The sequence below is a fragment of the Cyprinus carpio genome, chromosome A7 (genome assembly GCF_018340385.1).
Source record: "Cyprinus carpio isolate SPL01 chromosome A7, ASM1834038v1, whole genome shotgun sequence".
Lineage (NCBI taxonomy): Eukaryota > Metazoa > Chordata > Actinopteri > Cypriniformes > Cyprinidae > Cyprinus > Cyprinus carpio.
In genome coordinates, this window is record NC_056578.1 from 29,712,986 (window position 1) to 29,733,323 (window position 20,338).

General features: G+C 36.6%; 1 protein-coding gene across 6 annotated transcripts in view; it reads left to right on the top strand.

Annotated features, from left to right (window-relative positions):
- LOC109071450 (collagen alpha-6(IV) chain-like) overlaps positions 1 to 20,338 on the top strand; it is a 128,686-nt gene that overhangs the window by 81,606 nt on the left and 26,742 nt on the right. For 3 of the 6 annotated variants that reach the window (XM_042760780.1, XM_042760781.1, XM_042760786.1), the window contains 21 exons: positions 2,149 to 2,283; positions 2,457 to 2,501; positions 2,583 to 2,699; positions 3,272 to 3,331; positions 5,717 to 5,782; positions 5,878 to 5,913; positions 7,410 to 7,451; positions 12,518 to 12,604; positions 13,140 to 13,232; positions 15,386 to 15,439; positions 15,537 to 15,599; positions 15,782 to 15,826; positions 15,906 to 15,959; positions 16,045 to 16,105; positions 16,990 to 17,100; positions 17,674 to 17,823; positions 17,979 to 18,068; positions 18,179 to 18,336; positions 18,609 to 18,788; positions 18,955 to 19,138; positions 19,944 to 19,994. In XM_042760780.1, the coding sequence (XP_042616714.1) occupies positions 2,149 to 2,283; positions 2,457 to 2,501; positions 2,583 to 2,699; positions 3,272 to 3,331; positions 5,717 to 5,782; positions 5,878 to 5,913; positions 7,410 to 7,451; positions 12,518 to 12,604; positions 13,140 to 13,232; positions 15,386 to 15,439; positions 15,537 to 15,599; positions 15,782 to 15,826; positions 15,906 to 15,959; positions 16,045 to 16,105; positions 16,990 to 17,100; positions 17,674 to 17,823; positions 17,979 to 18,068; positions 18,179 to 18,336; positions 18,609 to 18,788; positions 18,955 to 19,138; positions 19,944 to 19,994 (1,882 nt within the window). The remainder of the gene's footprint in view (positions 1 to 2,148; positions 2,284 to 2,456; positions 2,502 to 2,582; positions 2,700 to 3,271; positions 3,332 to 5,716; positions 5,783 to 5,877; positions 5,914 to 7,409; positions 7,452 to 12,517; positions 12,605 to 13,139; positions 13,233 to 15,385; positions 15,440 to 15,536; positions 15,600 to 15,781; positions 15,827 to 15,905; positions 15,960 to 16,044; positions 16,106 to 16,989; positions 17,101 to 17,673; positions 17,824 to 17,978; positions 18,069 to 18,178; positions 18,337 to 18,608; positions 18,789 to 18,954; positions 19,139 to 19,943; positions 19,995 to 20,338) is intronic. The other 3 variants (XM_042760782.1, XM_042760784.1, XM_042760783.1) reach the window with 3 other exon arrangements.

Below are 20,338 nucleotides of genomic sequence, written 5' to 3' on the forward strand. Positions count from 1 at the left end.
ACTGATAGTCAAATCATATGTTTGGGGGCGGGGCAAAATACATTGAGTCAAGTCAGACATTCGACAGCCATAATTACTGACATTAACACACAGGGAAAATGTGTAACGAACGCCTCACAGATACAAACGGGGTAAATAATATTTTATGTTTTGATTAAAAGATAGTTAACATTAAACCTCAGCGAAACCCTAACAATTCACTTTTTTTTTTTTTTTTTTACAGTAGTGCTTTCATTATAACGTTAGATTATATGACAGTAGTTATTAATGTTCTGCATTAACCTGCATGCACTGAAGATGACCAGTAGGGTGACACATTTGATAGCAAGTTTTTAATCAATGGGATTAAACTCATCTTTCATATAGAATACGCTTCGTTATTTATTCAACATAATGTTAATATTAGAGCTTCTTTCTTTTCAGATTCTCATTGACAGCTTTAACATAATAAGCTGTTTATTAACTTTTTGGGAGAAAACTGGTAGTTTGTTTACATAAAATATATGTGTGTACTGTGTATATTTATTTAACGTAGGAGGTGTGACAACGGAGTTAAGGATCCATCTGCAGGCTTTACAGTATTTCATAGAGTGTAGTCAGAACAGGGAGGGTAAAACACCAGCAAAACAGTAACATCCAAGGCACAGGCAAAAGAGAAAACCATAAAAAAGGCAATGATCAGGACAGGCAGCAAACGATCAAAAAACAAGGTAAACAGTCCAAGGTCAAAACACACCAAGGCAAGGCAAGGAAACACAGGAAATAAACACAGAAAACACAATGACGATACAAGTTAACAATACTCAGCCATGTGTGTGAGTGCAACCTGTCTAGTAGGGATGGGTGTATCAATCCAAAGTATCGATATATCGATACTTATGAGAGTATTGAAAGTATCAATACTCAAACAAAACGATTGATACTAATGTATGTTTTATGTACCAGTGATTTTGTTTATTAAACAAACAAAAAAACTGCATTGAATTGGATGAATAACCTATGTTAGTATATAGTTGTGTAGGATAGAACTATTTTCCTGCTCATCTGAACACACACAAATGTTGCAAGACAGAACCAATCCATCACAGAGAGTGTTCACTCACTTCTGACAGTGCATTCAAACAGGGCTGTGTTTCCCAAAAGTATCACAAGAAAGCATTAAAGCTTTTGGGAATGGCAGCCCTGAACAATGCTTATCAGAGGACAGCAAAAAAAAACATATATATTTGAGTTATTTCACAATAAACTAATTGAAATTAGTCTACGTAGTTTGTGCAATTACATTTATTGAAATTGAACGTTGAAAGATAATATTGATCATGTTCTATTCTGTAATGTAAATATAAATTATACACTGTCAAAATTTTTTGCATTTTATGCCTGCAACAGCCGAATTCGAATCATGTGTAAACAAAAAACATATTTGAACCATGTTTAAACAAAAATATAACCTAATAAGTAACAATTAAGGCATATTGAATGTTAAAATGCGTTTTAAATAAAGTTAAGTGGTTATCATTACCCATTTTACTCTTAGTAATTTAATAATTTAATAAATTTCATAATTCATAAGTTTAGTTCGGAAGTATCGTATCAGTATCGATATTGACGATACTGCCTTGAAAAATATCGGTATCGTATTGAAAACAAAATAAGTGGTATCGCCCATCCCTACTGTCTAGTCCTCCTGATTGGAAACAGCTGAAGTCCAATAACGAGTTCCTAGGCAGAGGGTTATGAGAAATGGAGTCTGGGGTTGAGTGGCCTCTGTAGGAGCTCATGGGCACTCCAGCTGGAGATTGTAATAATTTATATGTATATAAATGCACACATACATGTATATATTTAAAAAATAATTATATATTTATATGTATGTATGATTTATGTTATGTTAAATGTATGTGTGTGTATTTGTATTTAAATGTAAATATACACAGTACACACACACATATATATTATGTAAACACAAACTTTTATTTTGGATGTGATTAATCACTATTAATTGAGTTAACAGCCCTAATTTATATTTATTTATCTAGCAGATGGTTTTATCTTAAGCAACTGTAGAAATGAGTAATACAGCAAAGCGACTGATTTTAGGAAGGCTCTGCACTTATATATCCTATCTCCATTTTTGTCTCCTTTTAGGGGCAGCCTGGGGAACTTGGACAGATGGGCAGCAGTGGTCCTGAGGGTGTTATTGGGGCCCCAGGGCCAGTTGGGCCCAAAGGAGAAAAGGGCCATGTAGGACGCAAAGGCCTCCCTGGGCAAAATGGAGATAAGGTCAGATCTTATGGAGGGGCATTATTTGTTTTTATTCTCTATACTTTGTGAATGTAATGAAATGTTTACAAATTTGTATGTGCCTTCATATTAGATCTAAATACAGGTATCAATGCATAGTGTACATGGTGGTGCAAAATGCCTTTTTGTGTGTTTTATTCATTTTTTGACAGGGCCCAATGGGTGTTCCTGGGTTTTCTGGTAATGATGGAGTTCCAGTGAGTACACAGTTCTTGCATTTATTACTATAGTTTCACCTTTTACTAAAAATAATGAACTGTTTTTACAATCCTGTGCAGGGACACCCCGGTCAGGAGGGGCCCAGGGGACCACCAGGTTTGGATGGCTGTAATGGCACACGTGGTGACCCAGGTGACAGAGCCCATGATGGATTTCCTGGTCTGCCCGGTGCTCCTGTAAGTAAGAGGGCTTTTCCTGCATCTCAAGAAGATAGTAGCATATACTCTAATATTTACCAAGTTGAATAATAGTAGACGTTTCATTTATTAAAGAAACAAATCATCTTATCAATTCAGTTCGATTCAATTCAAGTTTTTTTCAAGCGCTTTTTACGATACAAACTATTGCAAAGCAACTTTACAGAAAATTAAGTTTCTACAATATTTAATAGTAGCTTATCTGTCAGTTTATGTGCATACGGCAGAAATGTTAAGAAAAATCAAGCCAATTAAATTCTTTATTTATTTTTGAGGATCACATATATTTCTTTATTTAAAATTTAATTAAAAAAAATGTTATATAAACATTTTTATTATAACACAATTTCAATAATCAATATTAAAAAAGCTTAATGCACCAGACACTGACATGTAAACTTATTTTTTTATTTTGACACAAGTTGCATGCTCACTTGCTTATTAGTGTAATACTTTTTGTCCTGCTATTTTGTAGTGTACAATGTAGTGATGTCATTCATAAAGTATAGATCAGTTTTAATTTACAATTTTTTTTTTCCTCATGATTTTAGGGACTCTCTGGTCGAAAAGGACAAAAAGGAGAACCATATTATATAAATCTTTCTGGACAAGTAAGTTGCAACCATTCTTTATGAAACCCAAGCAAACAACTAACGATTAACTGCATGCCGGTCGAAAATTGATTCAAATAATGTGACGATTCACATCGGTTCAGTAGGAGTAGGAGTTTATATGAATGTATTTCTGAGGGGAACTGACTGTCTTTAGAAAAGTTACGTGGAATCTGCATCTCATTCAGCTCGTCTGCTTTTCCGTTCAGATATGTTTTATGTAGTATAGTTTCACAAGACTAAAATCAGACCATTCTGTTTTTGCTTCAAATTTTGTAATTATACAGTCTAATTTAGATTAAAAGCTACTCACGCTGCATGTATGCTGCATCTTTGTTTGGATCATGATTAAAATCCAGTGGTTGCCTCTAATTTTTAATGGAAAGAGCACAGACAAAGCCTTAGTTTCTTCATATTAAGAGATTTATTTTATTTGTGTAACTTGCTTGTTTGATTTGGGGTTTGTTTTAAAATTTCAATTTAGTTTTGTTATATTTCAATTTCACAAAGGAATGTGCAGCAATAGCCTAATAAAACGACACCTTTTCATTTACTGTATAATGTCTTCAATCTCATTTTGTTAAAAACAATTGTGAGAAAATCGAATTGTGAAATCAAAATCGTGAATAGAATCACACATCCACATTCGGCATGTGTTAATACTGTAGCTCCAAGACTTTTTCTGCCAGCCCTGTTAAAAATACTGTATGTGTTGTGAGGTAGTTGTAAATCTGGGTGTGGAGTGCAGACCTGTTTGGGAAAATCCCTCGGTCATTTTCAACACCTCAGGGATCTTTTATTACCTGTGGTTTTAAATCCTCTCAGGTGGGCCATGTGTGCAAGCCCATGTTCTTAATGTTGCCACACATAAAGAGGTTAATAACTTTTCTGCTGTTTTAACACAAAAGAGTTCTGAGATGAACGTTAACATTATGTTAACATTAATAACGTTTTGATAGTGTTAAAAAGAGGTGTTCTTGTTTACTCACTGTCATGTTTAAAGTCGTTTAATAATTTATGAACTTTGCAGCAATGACACTGTTATTAAACTGAATTCAATCAACACCTTATTTGAACTGAGCTGAAAAATACTTTACAGCTAAAATTGATTTACTGATGATTAAGACCAATCCAGTTCTGCTTGTAGTAGTTACAGCATACTGGAGATGAATAGGATACTAGATTATTTGTCACACAAAGGTATCACATGGCTTCAGAAAACTTTGAATACAGCTACTGACTGCTTTTGTGCCCTTTTTGAATCTTTAAACCTTCAGTTCTCTTTCACTGTTATTATATGAAAAAGAGTGATGAGTAGGCACACTATTCAAAGCTTCTCCTTTTGTGTTCCATGAAGGAATGTCAAGCAGACAAAGTTTCAAACAAAATTAATGATGACAGAATATTAAGTTTCAGCTCAAAATACCCCACAGATCATTTATTATATCATTTTGAAAATACCTATTTTACGTAGAAGCAGAAACATGCTGTTTTTTGTGCATGCAAATGAGCTTCTGCTCCCCGCCCCCTTTTCCAGAATAGGGCTGTGCCTTTACAGCTCATACCTCAGATACTCTGCCAAAATAAGTTATCTGTTTGCTTTTGAATATCATGTCTATCACGTTGAAATCATGCGTTTTAAAGCCAAATCAGTTTAACATCTGATATAGGGTTTTCTAAGAGTACACATCTGAAGCACGCGCACAGAGAGCGTCTGTCACACGGCATGTGAGCACTAAACTAAGTTCTCTTTCATGTCTTATTTCGCTTAAACTGACAAATACACACAAGTTTATGTTAAAAACACATAAGTTACAAGAACACAGTCTGTTATGTCTGTGAAGGTAAACAGCTGGGAAAGAAATTGCATGTTTATTATATTAGTTCTGTGTATTAAGTGACAGCAGTACCTACAGTATCCTACTGTCTACACTGTGAATATGACCCAAACAATAAAATAAAAACAGAAAATTACTCACTGCTCTGGACTGAATTACTTCTATAGCTTTAATAAGAAGACATTTCTAAAACGGCAGTGTCCGTCAACAATCGTGGGTGGGGCCTGTGACATCGCATTTTACAGATTCTCCAAACAGCTTGTTCTGAGACACTGCTTATTATTTATGGGGATTAAAAAAGGAGTGGGTGGATTTTTATCATCATAGGGTGGTTGTGTACACACACTCCCAACACACATTTAGGTTCAAACAACACGTAAAAGTGAATTTTGCTTAATAGGTGCCCCTTAAAAGAAAGCTCTGGGAAATCGACCTTGGTCTCCCTTCACTTATTTCCTATTTAGGATTTTGACTTTCTGTTCAACTTTAAGTACTAAAAACCAAATATTGTCTTTTTGTAACCACAAATTCTTTGTAAAATCCATAGAAAGGCCCTCCAGGTCCAATGGGATTTTCAGGTCCAGTGGGGCCCAGAGGTCCAGATGGATTTCCTGTATGTATTAAATCTATACATCTATCTAGACTGTCTACAAAGACCATCTGTCTACAGTATAAATACTGTAATTTCACTGTTCTCTCTCTCCACAGGGTGCGCCTGGTCCACCTGGTCCTTCGGGACCTCCAGTAAGTTCAGCTATCTAAGGAACAGTTTTGAAATAGCATAGTTTACATTGCATAATCCTATCATGTTTAACACGTCTTCCTCCTGTCAGACAGGGGGCAGTATGTAATCATATATATACTTCTGACCACTAGCACTTGCTTTGGAATGAAAGTAATTAGTGCAATCATTACAGATGCATTAAGTATTATAATGGTCAGTTTTCATATGACGTTGCTAAAAAGAACATTATGTTGTGTATTTGGTGTAATGCAATGTGTTCATGTGGTTTAAAGTTCAAAAAACACATTATTTTCCACATAATGTACATTATTGTTGCTCCTCTATGCCCCGCCTTTCTGAAACGCGTAGATTTTTACAAAGCTCATCGTTCTGAAAAGTGAGGTGTGCTCTGATTGATCTTATACAGTTTTTTTACGCATTGTGTATAACACCGCATAAACATGTAAACAAAACCATGTCTGCATTTGTGATTGGAGAAACAACAAACAACAAGCAACAATCTAAAAAAACTTACTTACAGACTGAGAAACAGAAACCGCAAATTCATTAAACATATAAAAAACTTACTTACAGACTGTGAGTCAGAGGCGCCAGACTGTCCTTGCAAAGTTGGAACTGCCCCACTTTATAGAAACAGCCTTTGTGCACAGACGCATTGTAGGCCACTCTGCAGGATCAGGAAACAGTCCTCCATAAAATGAGCTGCACACATTTGGGTTGAACTGTTCTGGAAGAGTGTTGTAAATACAACTTAACCACTGATTTCTAGTTGTGTCCTCTTTTTGAAGGCCAAACAAAGTAGTTTTGCTTTCACAATGAAACACACAGCGTCACATGCCAGGCTTGAGAACGGTACGGCCAGCGGGCTTGCGGCAATCACATGTGATGACCCCGGGGTGGACTCTGCTTCGTCCACGGGTGAAAGCCAATCTGGCGATCCACATGGTGAAGTTGATGTATTTCCTCAGCGACAAGCACGGATCAGCTCTAGGCATGACAGAGCCGATATTGTCCTCTTTTGGAAGGCCAAACAAAATAGTTTCGCTTTCTCAATGAAACATACAACATCTCCACGACATGGTGGTGGCAACAACAATACTACAGCGAGAATAACAGTAACGCATTCTTTCTTTGCGTGAACATTTGGGCAGTGTTATGCAAATCTTCCCACACAGTGACGTAGACATGTGGGGGCGTGTTTAAATTATGCATTTTAGGAGGGCGTGGACAAGTCTTAACTTTTATAAAGAATATCTCTTTGGGGTTGAGACTTTAGTCTTTGCAACTTTAGGGATCTTATCTATGCACGAACAGCTTGTAACACTCCAAAGAGAAATTAAAAATTCAAATAACATCATCTCAACTCAACAAACTGAAGCTCCTGAAGTGTCAATTGTTAAGTATAAATTTCCTTTAGTAAAAGTGATCTCTGACTCGAGAATGGCTAAGATAGCCATACATAAAGGTTTGCTGAATGTCTTTGCTTATTCTACAGGGAAGTCCAGGTCAAGGATACAAAGGAGACCCAGGAGAAAAGGTATGGGTTTCATCAGCTTACAAACAGCTAAGCATTCCTCTACACACAACTGCTTTTAGTTTTAACCATTAGTATCATTAGGTTCAGATGATACCCTCATTTTATCCAATACTGTCAACATATTTGTTGCGTAGTCACCTAAGATGCATTTTAGATGTAGATCCTGAGTCCTGGGGTGTTTGTTCAAGGGTTTTTTTTTTCTTCTTTTTTTCTTAATGAAAGCATTTTTTCCTCTCTATTGAAGGTGTATTGTATGTGTTTGTTGGTGGTTGAAATCAAACACTTCTCTGAGTGTATCTGATGTTAAAGACCCCAAGAAATTTCTTGATGACCAAAGTTTTCTGTCTTATTATGAAATTTTTCCTATTGAAACAGAAAGTTTTGGTGGGATATATATCAAATGACTTGTCCCTTTGTATTTCAAAAAGTAATATGTCACAGTCATTAACCGTTATTTTGTACATGCTGGTTGGTTTCAGGAGAGAGGCATTCTCATTCTAAAGAGCATTCGAATGGACAGAAGTCTGTGTTATGCAAGATGTAACATCAACATCTTTGCTTTCTTTTCTGGAAAAGAAAGGCTGTAAATCCAAATGCTTATTTGTGCTAAATGTCAATATTTAGGAGTACACTTAGCATATAGATGGCCTGAACGCTAAAAGACATGGACTAAAAGCCCCAAAACTCATTTTGATTTCATGGGGTTCTACAATCTATATTTCAAGTATTAAAAAAAAACTCTTTAAAGAGACTGGACACTCAGAGAATGGTTATAGTGTAACATTCAGTTCAAATAGTGTTTTAGTCTGCTAGGAGTCTGATTAATAACAAGCTACATAGCTAAGGAAAGGATATTGAAAGTTTATACTGCTTTTGCTTTACACAATAACACTACATCACTCTTTCATTCATATCATTCTTATCATCTCATGTTATCCTATATCATCTCACTCTAGATTTTCTTCGTCTTCCCTTTCTCCAAAATAGTTCTTTACTCCCAGCATGCCTATCTTGTTGCATTTACATTTTTAACCCATCTGCAGTATATTTCCACTCATCTCAACACACACTAAACATAAAAGCCTTTTCCTGTAAAGGAATGTATCCTTATGGTATTTTCAATGTGGTAAATGCTGTTGAATCTTACTAATAAGCATGGTAACACTACAACTTTTGGAATGTATTTTCCTCTGCTTTTAAATGGCAGTTCACAGATTTCATAGGTTTACAGAACACTCACTACAGTGTCCGTATACCTTGTAAAACCACTCATACTGTGCGTGAAGTCTCTGAGCTGCTATTCAATTTGCTGTTTGTGTGGTTTGTGCTGGTGCTGGAATCACCTGCTCCAATCTTCTGTGTGCCTTTGTTTCCTTTGGTTGGGACACTTAACCCACAGAACTCAAGAGAAAACAAGGACCAGCTAGTTCTATATTCAGTTCATTGAAGTTGTCAGATAAATCTATGAAATAAATTCAAATTAAAGCAGTGGCAGCAATAATAGTCATGCATTGCAGCAGTAAATATTACAAAAGGAGCCCTTAGTCCTGCTGCTCTCACTTTCCATTTCACCTTTCTTTCTCTGTTACTTCTTTCCTGTTTATTCTCTGTAAAAATCACCTTCTTTATGTTTGTCTTGTTTTCCAGTAAAAAGTGTAAATAAAAACCCCATCAAATCAAAAGTGACAAAAGTGACGTGACATGCAGCCAAGTATGGTGACCCATACTCAGAATTTGTGCTCTGGCTTTTAGTCCATGTGTGTTACGTAGCTTTGGCACCATCTGTATGCTAGTGTACTCTAAACATTGACAGTAAAATTAAAGTTCAGCAGATATACAGTACGTATTTACAGTCTTTCTCTTCTGGGGAAAAAATTAACAAAAAAGCTGATGACTCATTATGCACCACTAAATGTTTCATAGAATTAAAATGCTTTCTGGAATGATATTTTAAACCTGACTACTGACCAGCAAATAGCCAATTTTGGTTCATTGATGTGGCATAACTGAAGTTCTTCAAACACTTCAATATGCCAAATAAAATAAAATAAGGCAACATGAGAAAATGCAGAAAAATACATTCATCAAACAATTAATACACTAAATTTAAAGGCAATATTGCATCAGATGAAGACTTTTCAAAGAAGTTGTCTTGAATTGCGTTAATTTTTCTTACACCAAACAAAACTTGCTAATGGGGTGAGAAATATAATCAAGATAAATATTAAGAATTTGGGGACATTTTTACTGGAAAATAAGACAAAAATACTGATAAGAATCTGGGTCCGTATTCACAAAACGTTTTATCTTACCACTAAAAGTTCTCCTAATTTACAGTAAAAGATTTTAGATAGGAGTTTCCTCTTAAAACCTATTCTCAAAGCTGCTGAGACAAACTTTTACTAAGGAATAGACAGAAGTCTTAAGATAAGAGTAAGGGCAGGGATTAGCTGATCAGTGATTGGCTGATAATCTCTTTCAGAGATTTATTCATAGAAATATTGTAGAGCGCAATATTATGTTGCCATATTCACATAAAGGTTTAAAAACAAAAATGTTAATTGCCACATTCAAATAAAGATTTTAAAATGTCACTAATTAAACAAGTAGGCTATATATTCAGCTAATTGTCAGCCTCTTATGCTTCTTGTAAACAATTAGTCAATATGCATTAGGGCTGCCTTTGACTAAAGATTTTTCTGGTCGACTAGTAGTCATTCATTTTAAGCATTAGTCGACTATAAGTCGCACTTTTATTAATAAACCATATAAATCATAATAATGAGCCTTTAATTGCCTACATAGCCTAATAAACCTTCAAGCGCACGCAAAAAGGGCTTGCCACAGAGCACCAGCAAATATAATAGTTATGAATGTGTTAGGTAAAAAGTAGGGATGCGCCAATCCGATATTCATATCGGGTATCAGCTCCGATATTCGTGCTGCACTGTATTTGTTTTTTCCTATCGTATCTATCATATGTTGTAGCCTTATTAAATAATATGCTATACAGTCTAAAGAATTGTATTTTAATTTTATAGTTTATACTTATATATAAATACATTCATGAATGTTTTTAATTAATTGATTTTATAATAATACAAATAGCAATGTGTAACATTTTAGGTACACAATATAGCCAACATAAATTAACCCACACAAAATATAGTTTTTTCGCTAAATGTTTGGATTTCTAAAATTATTGTGCACGGATTTTTCTAAAATAACTTTTGCTGCCGAATTATCCACTAACTTAGTTTATGATCATTTTTTGTCATAGATTATGAATATACATAGGCCTATATTTTTTTCGTATTTATTGTTTATTTTATCTTTCTTTATAATGAAGTAGTCTGTATCTAGTAGATTGTGAAAGAATGATTATCAGTTCCACACACAGAGATATATAAACTCTACATTTATTTAAAAGGGGGGGGGGGGCATCACTGGTATCGGATCGGTGTCGGTATCGGCCAATACCGAAACTTAGGTATTGATATCGGAGGCCAAAAAAGTTGGATCGGAGCATCCCTAGTAAAAACAGCAAGTATACTGCATTAACTTTTTAATAATTTATTGTTACACTAGTGCTTTCTGTTTTCGGTTTAAGAGATAAAGTCGGTGACACTGTCTCTAATAAGGCAAGCATACAGTGAGTTTCGAAGTGATGCGCTCAAGTTCACAGAGTCCGAAACTGCAGAAAGTGCATCCTGTTTGCTTTCATTATTTTACAAAAACGGAAAGTTTTGTTGTTATTCTGAGTGCACACGAATAAACGTAGAGTCTTTACAGATAGAGAGGGGCACTGCCAGGGTGAGAGGGTGTGGATGGTGGGGGAGAGAGGAGCATTAGAGGTTCACAGAGTCCGAAACTGCAGAAAGCGCATCCTGTTTGCTTTCATTATTTTACAAAAAAGGGAAAGTTTTGTTGTTATTCTGAGTGCACACGAATAAACGTAGAGTCTTTACAGATACAAAAGATGCATTACTCTTATCTGTATGACCAAAAATGACGAAGTATTTTAAGAGCAAATGATCGCATCGGTGCCTCCATCTGTCCTGCGGTAGCCCAAGCGCGCTACTGTTCAGCTTCCACACTCCACACAAACCCATGAACTGCACACTTTTTCTAGGCTAACAAGATTGAGCTGCCATGTAAAGTTGCGAATACATACATATTTCAGAAGATAAGCTATATTTGAGGTCGATGAATATTAGGTGAGCATATTGATGTCCTGCCCGATGTACTATATTACCACACAGACCAGCCATTAATGATTTGTCTATCACAGACTGCGTGATTTTGCCACTTCATGTGGATTTTTTTTTTTCTGCGACTAATAAAATTTTGGTAATATGCATATAAACAACTTTTTTAATTAGCAGAGTAGAATAATCATGGCTGATAGTAAGACATGCATATAAAAGAAAACCAAACTGGACGTGAGAACAGCTATATATTAAGGATGTAATCAAAAATTTGGAGTTGGGATAACCTCGAAACCAAAGCCGATACCTTTTTAAAAGCTCATTATCGTCAAATGTTTCTAAAATGTTTATATTCTGAGGTAGATTGCTGGCAACAGCCATTTTAGGATAGTTCAGATTTGTTCTTAGTTACTTAGGAGTCCTCTTCACTACTCCTAACGTTTCACAGATTTAGGAGCTAATTTTAGCGCTGAAACGCTTTGTGAAATACTCTTAGAACAAAAGTCCTAAATTTAGGATTGACACGCCATTATTTTTAAGATTTTCTCCTAAATCGGTGATTTATGAGATACTTTTAGCCTTAAGATGTTTTGTTAATACGGCCCCTGATTTCTTCAGTGTTTCTTCTGCCTGTTGTTCTCACGCTCTTTCACTACCCTTTGTTTTTTGTTCTTTTATCTTAACATTTTTACTGTCTCTCTCTCTTTCTCTTCTTACTCTTGCACTTTCCCTTTTTCTGAAGCTGACCAAGACTCTCTCTCTCTCTCTCTCTCTCTCTCTCTCTCTCTCTCTCTCTCTTTCTCTCTCTGATAAAATCCTGGTCTCTAATGTGTCAAATGTCTGTGTTGTGGATCTCAGGGGGATCTTGGTCCAGCAGGACTCAGAGGCAGTCCGGCCGTTCAGTTTAACGCACCAGCAATAAGCACTATCAACAAAGGAGAGAAGGTAACACACAGGGGAGCGGTGATGCCAACCCAGGGAGGGGCACTGCCAGGGTGAGAGGGTGTGGATGGTGGGGGAGAGAGGAGCATTAGAGGGCACTTAGCCACATCATGGCTCAAGGGAAAATGGTATGGAAAATTCTGACAGTTTATCAATTGGGACTGACATGTGTAAACACCTTAATTATGAGAATATTTTCTGAATACACATCATAGAAACCCTGACAGTTAATAGAGGGGTATGGTTATTTGCATAATGATTGAATGGGGAGAGATAAAGGCACATCTACTGTGTTAAATATGTGGTTCATTATCAAAGCTCCTTCATTCTGCCTATGTCCATTCATCTCCTCCTCACCCTGATCTCCCCGCTGTTCTGGCAGTGGTCACAGTCTTCTTAACGTCCTTCTTCAAAATGCAGAAAACTTACCACATGCCTCTTCAACATGCTCCGCCGCTACCGTCTCCAAACAGCCTCCCCAACACACCTCATCTTGTCCCATATAAAAAAATCTCTCTTCCTTGGTTACCGTGTCCAGGGAGATGTGGGCCTGCCCGGTGACCCAGGCTGCCCACTGGTCAATGGAGTGGTGGAGCTTGTTGGCTTTCCAAAAGGAGACAAAGGAACTAAGGTTTGTGAGGAAAACGCAGCTGTGAGGATCTAAACCCAGGATGAGGTCAATCGACATAGTCCTCCTCAAAATCTTTTCTACAGTTTCTTTGTCCACCTGTATCTCAGACTTGCTATCCAAGAGGGTGATGTCCAGATTGTGCTTGATGTATTCATTCCATACTTCACCCTGTGTTGAACATTGAGGCTGGTGTCCGTAAAGTCATATTTGTTGATGATTTCATTCACATGTTCCAAAAATGCTTAAATTATCTATGCATATTTACAGTGGCCCTAGAGACACTTCAGCCATGCTTACAAATGTATAAATATCACTAATCATAAAATATAGATAATGGTAGATAATATCTTGTTTTAATACAAAGTAATAAGTTTGTGTGAAAGTGTGGTTCAGGTGTTAAATTAGTTTTTTGAAACTGTATACTTCCATTTAAAGGGTTACTCCACCCCATAATGAAAATTTTGTCATTAATGAGTTACCCCCATGTTGTTCCAAATTCCTAAAAGCATCGTTCGTCTTCGGAACACAATTTGAGATATTTTGGATGAAAATCAGGAGGCTTGTGACTGTCCCATTGACTGCCAAGTAAATAACTGTCAAGATCCAGGAAATTATGAAAGACGTCAACAGAATAGTCCATCTGCCATCAGTGATTCAACCGTAACTTTATGAAGCAATGAGAATGCTTTGTGTATGCAAAGAAAACATAAATAACGACTTTTTTCATCAATTTGTCTGCTATGTGTCTCTCCACATCACCATTTTGGAGAATATCTGCTGTACGCAAGCAGTGTACGCTATTCTGTGTCAGCTGTGACACAAGGATACGTTTTCTACATGTTTTTATGCTTTGATTTGAATGAAAACAGTGCATCTGTGCAGTGCGGCTGACACAGAAGAGTGTAAGCTGCTTGAGTTCAGCTCATTTTCTCCAAAATGGCATTACGGTGATATGAAGAGACACAGAGGAGACAAATTGTTGAATAAAATTGTTATTTTTGTCTTCTTCGCGTACAAAAAGTATTCTCGGTGCTTCATGTTATGGTTGAACCACTGATGGCAGATGGACTATTCTGAAGATGTCTTTCATACTTTTCTGGACCTTGACACTGTTATTTACTTGGCAGTCTATGGGACAGTTACAAGCCTTATAGTTTTCATCCAAAATATCTTAAATTGTGTTCTGAAGATGAACAAAGATTTTACGGGTTTGGAACAACATAGGGGTTAGTGATTTTTTGTAAGTGACAAAATTTTAATTTGGGGTGGAGTAACTATTTAATGATTTACACTATTATTAAGTTTTTTGTTTTTTTTTGTAATACTTTTATTCAGCAATGATGAATTATCTGATCTCAAATGACAACAATGACATTTATAATGTTTCAAAAGATTTATATTTCAAACAATTTATGTTCTTTTGAACGTTCTATTCATCAAACAATCCTTAAAAAATTATCACAGTTTCCACAAAGCAGAATTTTAATTAATAGTATGTTAAGCTACTCAACTGTTTTCTGCATTCATAATGATACAAAATGTTTCTTAAGCACCAAACAAAATAGAAAGCAGTTACTGTATTTGGTATAATACTGTATGTCACAGTACTGTTTTTATTGTATTTTTTGATAAAATAAATGCAGTCTTGGTAAGCATAAGAGACTTCTTTAAAAAAAAAAAAAAATTCTCACCGAAGTTTTGAACTGTTTTTTTATTATGTAGGTGTTAAAGTGTAAGATTCTTGCTTGTTTCTTTTGGAGCCCAAATCACAACACAGGATGTTCAACTGAATTGAAATCTGTAGATTTTATGCATAGATTTGTGTACAACAATAAATGGCTGCATATTGTATTAAATATTGTGTGATATTTCTTCACCATAGAAATATCAGTATCATTGAATTTTCATCTTTTCTGCATTCACAGTACATACTTCACATACTGATTAACATTTTTATGCTATTTTTTACAATAAAATGCATATTTTTTTTTTTTTATTTTTTTTACAATTTGAATATCTTCAAAGCTCAGTTGATTTTCAGGTGTAAAAGCTACTTAATCCCCAGCCCAGTCACAATTGTTTTTTTTAAAAAACACAAAGTGACTATGAATTCTCAGTCTTCTTCCTTCTCTTTCTCTCTTTCTCTTCCTCAGGGTGAAAAAGGCTATGATGGTGCTCCAGGTTCTACAGGGAGACCAGGACCACCAGTGAGTAATCAAAGACAGCTTGTTAACCCAATTCATGTTTGATATGTTGTTGTTTGAAACTGACATTCACATTTCTTCATTTCTTGTGCATATATAGGGCCCATTTGGGAATAGAGGTGAAACTGGAGAAAAGGGAATCCTGGGCTTGCCAGGCTTAAGGGTAGGTGATGTTACTGCTAAATTTTGTAATTCACTATAGGGTACAACATTTCAGAAGATTTTACACATCTTCTTTTGTTTGTTTATACTGTATTAGAAAAAAAAAGTATACATTTTACATTTATATTTTATTAGTTTCAAATCAAAATTGAATTTCTTCTCATGTATTGTTTGACACGGCAGGGTCCACCTGGTCTGAACGGTCCTCCTGGCCCTCCTGGGATAAAAGTAAGATATGAAACACTTTACTTCAAACAGTTTTCTTATATATTCAATGGATACCTACCATCTTCCGTCTCCTCTGTAGGGCTTTCCTGGGACTCAGGGTTTTCTGGGACAACCAGGTTTTACTGGCACAAAAGTAAGAACAGAGAACAGGAAAAACACAAATATATATTTCAAAACAGAATATGTTACACAATAGCATATTGTAAATATGTTTTTAGGGTGTCAGGGGAGATCCAGGTCCACCTGGGCCGATTGTGGAACCAGAAGTTGGAATTAAAGGTATCAGGAATCACCATTATTTCATTCATAGAGGTTGCATTTATTTTTATGAAACATTTTTTATTTTTATACACTTTCGTGTTCGTATATGTGGTTAGGGCTGGGCCATTTTCCCTATTTTATCGATTAATTTGAATTTGTTTTGCCACGATTACATTTTTTAGAAATTGTGGAATCACGATTTTGAATAGAAATATTACCAAATGTTAGAATTAGACACTTTGACAATATGCTGGTGATAACGGTAAAGAGAAAAGAATGATCCAACCGCAGGTCGGCGCACGTAATTAACCCCTCACATATTACGCACTTTGTGAAGGACCATAAATATAGCGCTAAGCGTCATCACATTTACATCATGTTGACAACTTCATGTGTGCTGCACTTGGAATAGAATTTTCTTTAAAGGGATACTCCATCCCAAAAGGAAAATTTTGTCATTAATCACTTACCCCCATGTCGTTCCAAACCAGTAAAAGCTTAGTTCATCTTCGCAACACAATTTAAGATATTTTGGATGAAAACAGGGAGGCTTGAGACTATGGGACAGACTGCCAAATAAGTAACACTGTCAAGGTCCAGAAAAGTATGAAAAGCATCGTCAGAATAGTCCATCTGCCATCAGTGACTCAACCGTAACATTATGAAGAAAACAAAAATAACGACTTTAACACTTAGTAACACTTTAACTAAAGAGTTAATAAATAAAGTTACTTGAATCATGTTGTAGCTACATTTTTTAAGTTGACAAAAATCATAAAAAAAAAAAAAATTCACCCAGCCCTATATGTGATAATTGCTTCTTCTAATCTCTCATGCACATGATCACTCGTATGTATGCTGATGCACAGTCTTCAGAGATTATTCAATTTACTTGTACCTAGGTCCTTCAGGTGATCCTGGCTTTCCTGGTTATCCGGGGATAACTGGAGATACGGGTTTGCCAGGGCTTCCTGGTCAGCCTGGTGCTCCTGGAGTGCCTGCTTCTCTCACAGGTACTAGTCAAAAACTTTTGCATTTTAAGGCTTTATGGCTTAAATCATACAGCTTGTTGAAGAGAATGTTCTACAGTATTACTTTAGTAACAAGAAGCCATGGTCAACACATTAGACTGGAGAGCACATGGTACATAGAAACAAACATGACATAATCTATGTGCTCTCCTCAAAAATGACAAAACAAGAGCAAATGCAAAAAAATGAACAACCATAAAACATGCTCAAGAAATAAAATAACAACACACCAAACTGACCAAAGAGCATATGGACAGAAAAAGAAATGCAGTAACATTGTCCATCAATGACAAATTCAGTAATAAGTTTAAAACTGTTCTTGCACAATGTGTTTATGCAGACTTTTTAATGGCGTTAGGTTCAGTAACTGGTTGGACTACACACGTTGTGCTGTATGTTTTTGATTCATTAAAACAACCGCATAGCAGCATGTGAACAACCACTCAAAACTCTTTAGCAATGGCATTGCAATGCCCTGGCAACCATCCACAACATCCTAGTGTCAAGAATCTGTGTCAATATGATGATAACTGCGAGTCTTGGTTTTCTATTCAGGTCGTCCAGGCAGCACTGGGTTCCCTGGTAGCCATGGACCCAAAGGACAGAGGGGAAACCCAGGTCAGAATTCTTATGGTCCTGAAGGTCTTCCTGGAAATCAGGGCCTTCCTGGACCTCCAGGTCTCCCTGGACCACCGGGCAGTACATGTAAGCCTTTGAAGAAGATGATTTCATGAAACTTAAGAATTTGACAAATTAGATCCCATCAAGAAAGTAATTTTTGTGGGTCACATCAAACAGAAGTAGATCCTTGGGGTAGCAGCTGCAGGTTGCCACACTTCTTATTTTATTTTTCTATCTAGCAAACCAGTTCCCTGCTGGACTACCTGGTTTTCCAGGTCACCCTGGTCCGAGAGGATTTCCTGGAGACAGAGGCTTTAAAGGGTTTAAAGGTAAGGCACTTTATTGTAGAACTGAAATGAGAAGTATAAGGTTTCATTTAGACAGTTATGTTGAATGGCACACTTAGACTTCTTTCCTACTTGACTCTGTTCCTTTGCAGGAGAAAATGGTGACTGCAACTGTTTGGGTGGAGGAACAATTGGTGCACAGGGACCTCAAGGGTCTCCGGGGGCCCCAGGTATTGCAGGCCTCAGTGGTGTGAAGGGAGAAATTGGTGATCCAGGCTTCCCAGGACCCCGAGGTCCACAGGGCCTTGATGTAAGATATGAATTATTAAAACATTAGCTTGAATCAATTGTAATGCCTTGATGTTTTTCGGGGGGTACCGAATAATGCTACATGGAGAAGTAGCAACTTGGTAGTGAGAGTGGAGCAATATAAATCACAAAAGTTCACTGCCAAGGTTAAAGGTTTTGTTGTCAGGTGCAATGCATAAAATAACATATTTTCTTATTGATCCTTGAGAAACACTGGGATCATCAGGTAACTTCCAAAATTGTTTAAAATTATAGCTTTGCTTTTTGTTTTAGGGTCGTGCAGGTGGAACAGGCTTTAGAGGGCGTAAAGGAGAGAAAGGTAATACTTTCTTCCCAGAAGGCAGAGGACAAAAAGGTGATATGGGTCAACGAGGTCCTCCTGGACCACTTGGAGAAAGCGGCAACTCCGGAAGGGATGGATCGCCTGGCTTCCCTGGACAACCAGGCCCACCTGTGAGTAGATTTTCCTCTTCCATATTTTCCTTTTTCTTACTGTCATTTAATTTTATCAGCTCTGTAGTTACTGCCTAAGAAGACGTGTGGTTCTTATTGCTTGTAGTAATTCTGATTCTGGCTTTCCACCAGTGAGATCTTTAAATTTCTAAGTTCTTTCTTTCAGGGGGAGCCTGGTTTTGGCGTGACTGGAGATAAAGGTTTTCCTGGTTTTCCAGGGCCCAAAGGTCGTCCTGGTGAAAGGGGCGAACCTGGTATTGGCTATCCTGGTGTAGCTGGGTTCAAAGGGTCACAAGGTGATCCTGGATTCAATGGTCTTCCTGGAACACCTGGACCTCCAGGTTCTCCAGGTAAGTAGAAGAAACACCTCAGTAACACTTTAACAATAAGTACACAGTCTAAAATGTTTCATTATTTAAAAAAATTATACAGATTATGTGATATTATTCCTAAATTATTATTACCGATTAATAATCTCACATGTAATATGTATGATTAATATTTTAAATAACTCATGTTCATATACAGTGAATTGGATGTACACAAAAGGTGGTATTTTGTCAATCCAAGCTTTCTCAATCTCCTCAAGATGTCCACTTAGCATAGTAAGCTTGTTTTGTGAGTTTACAGTACAATATTAAACAGAATAAGATGAGCTGGGCTGAAAGAGATTTAATTTAGAGGTTTAGAGGTTGCTATACCTCATCTTGACAAGCTTTGGACATGTAAGAGTGAATGGGAGTGCAAATGAATCTTTATATTTTGCCTGTGCTAACAGAACTTTTGACCTATTTGCAAGCCATTCCATTCAGAGAGAAATTGAGCAGGTGCAATTAAATCATAACAAGTCTTAACATCCATGTCTGAATCACCAAATCCTTTCACTTCTCTACATGCTCTCCATCTCTCTCTCTTAGTAATGGAATGGCATTGACACAGCCATGCACATGTTCCCCTCTTGATTTCTTTATTTGCACTGCTTTAACCGAATGTGCTGGAATTTTTGAGCTTTTTAGTTCTCTACTAAAGGTACAAACATTTTCATGCTTATGCATTTGATTTCTTATTGATGCTGCCTGAATGAACTTATTCGTCAACCGATTGATTGACAGCTTCTCTTGCAATCTCTCTTGCCCTTGCATGTTGTCCGACTAGGTGACGGCTGTGGGCAGGCGGGGCTTAATGATGCCTCTTTGGAAGAGGGAGGTGAGATTTGAAGCCCGGAGCTGCAGCCAGTACAAAATAAATCAACATTTTCCAATGGCCTGACTGTATCAGACAGCTTAACTGTAGAGTGTCTACCAAACCTGACCATACATTATGACTTCCCTATAGCTTGAGATGTCTAATCCAGTTAGTCTCTTGCCATTCTGGAAAAGTGGTAGTTGCCATATAACAGCCCTCTTTTGCCAGTCATTTAACAATCTTTGTGCATGTAATTAGTCCTTCTATGCTGACTTTACTGGGGGCAAATGTGGTTATTTTCTTTCTTTTTTTTTTTCGAGTATGAAAATAAACTTTTTTTCAGATTTCGGAGACTCTAGTACATC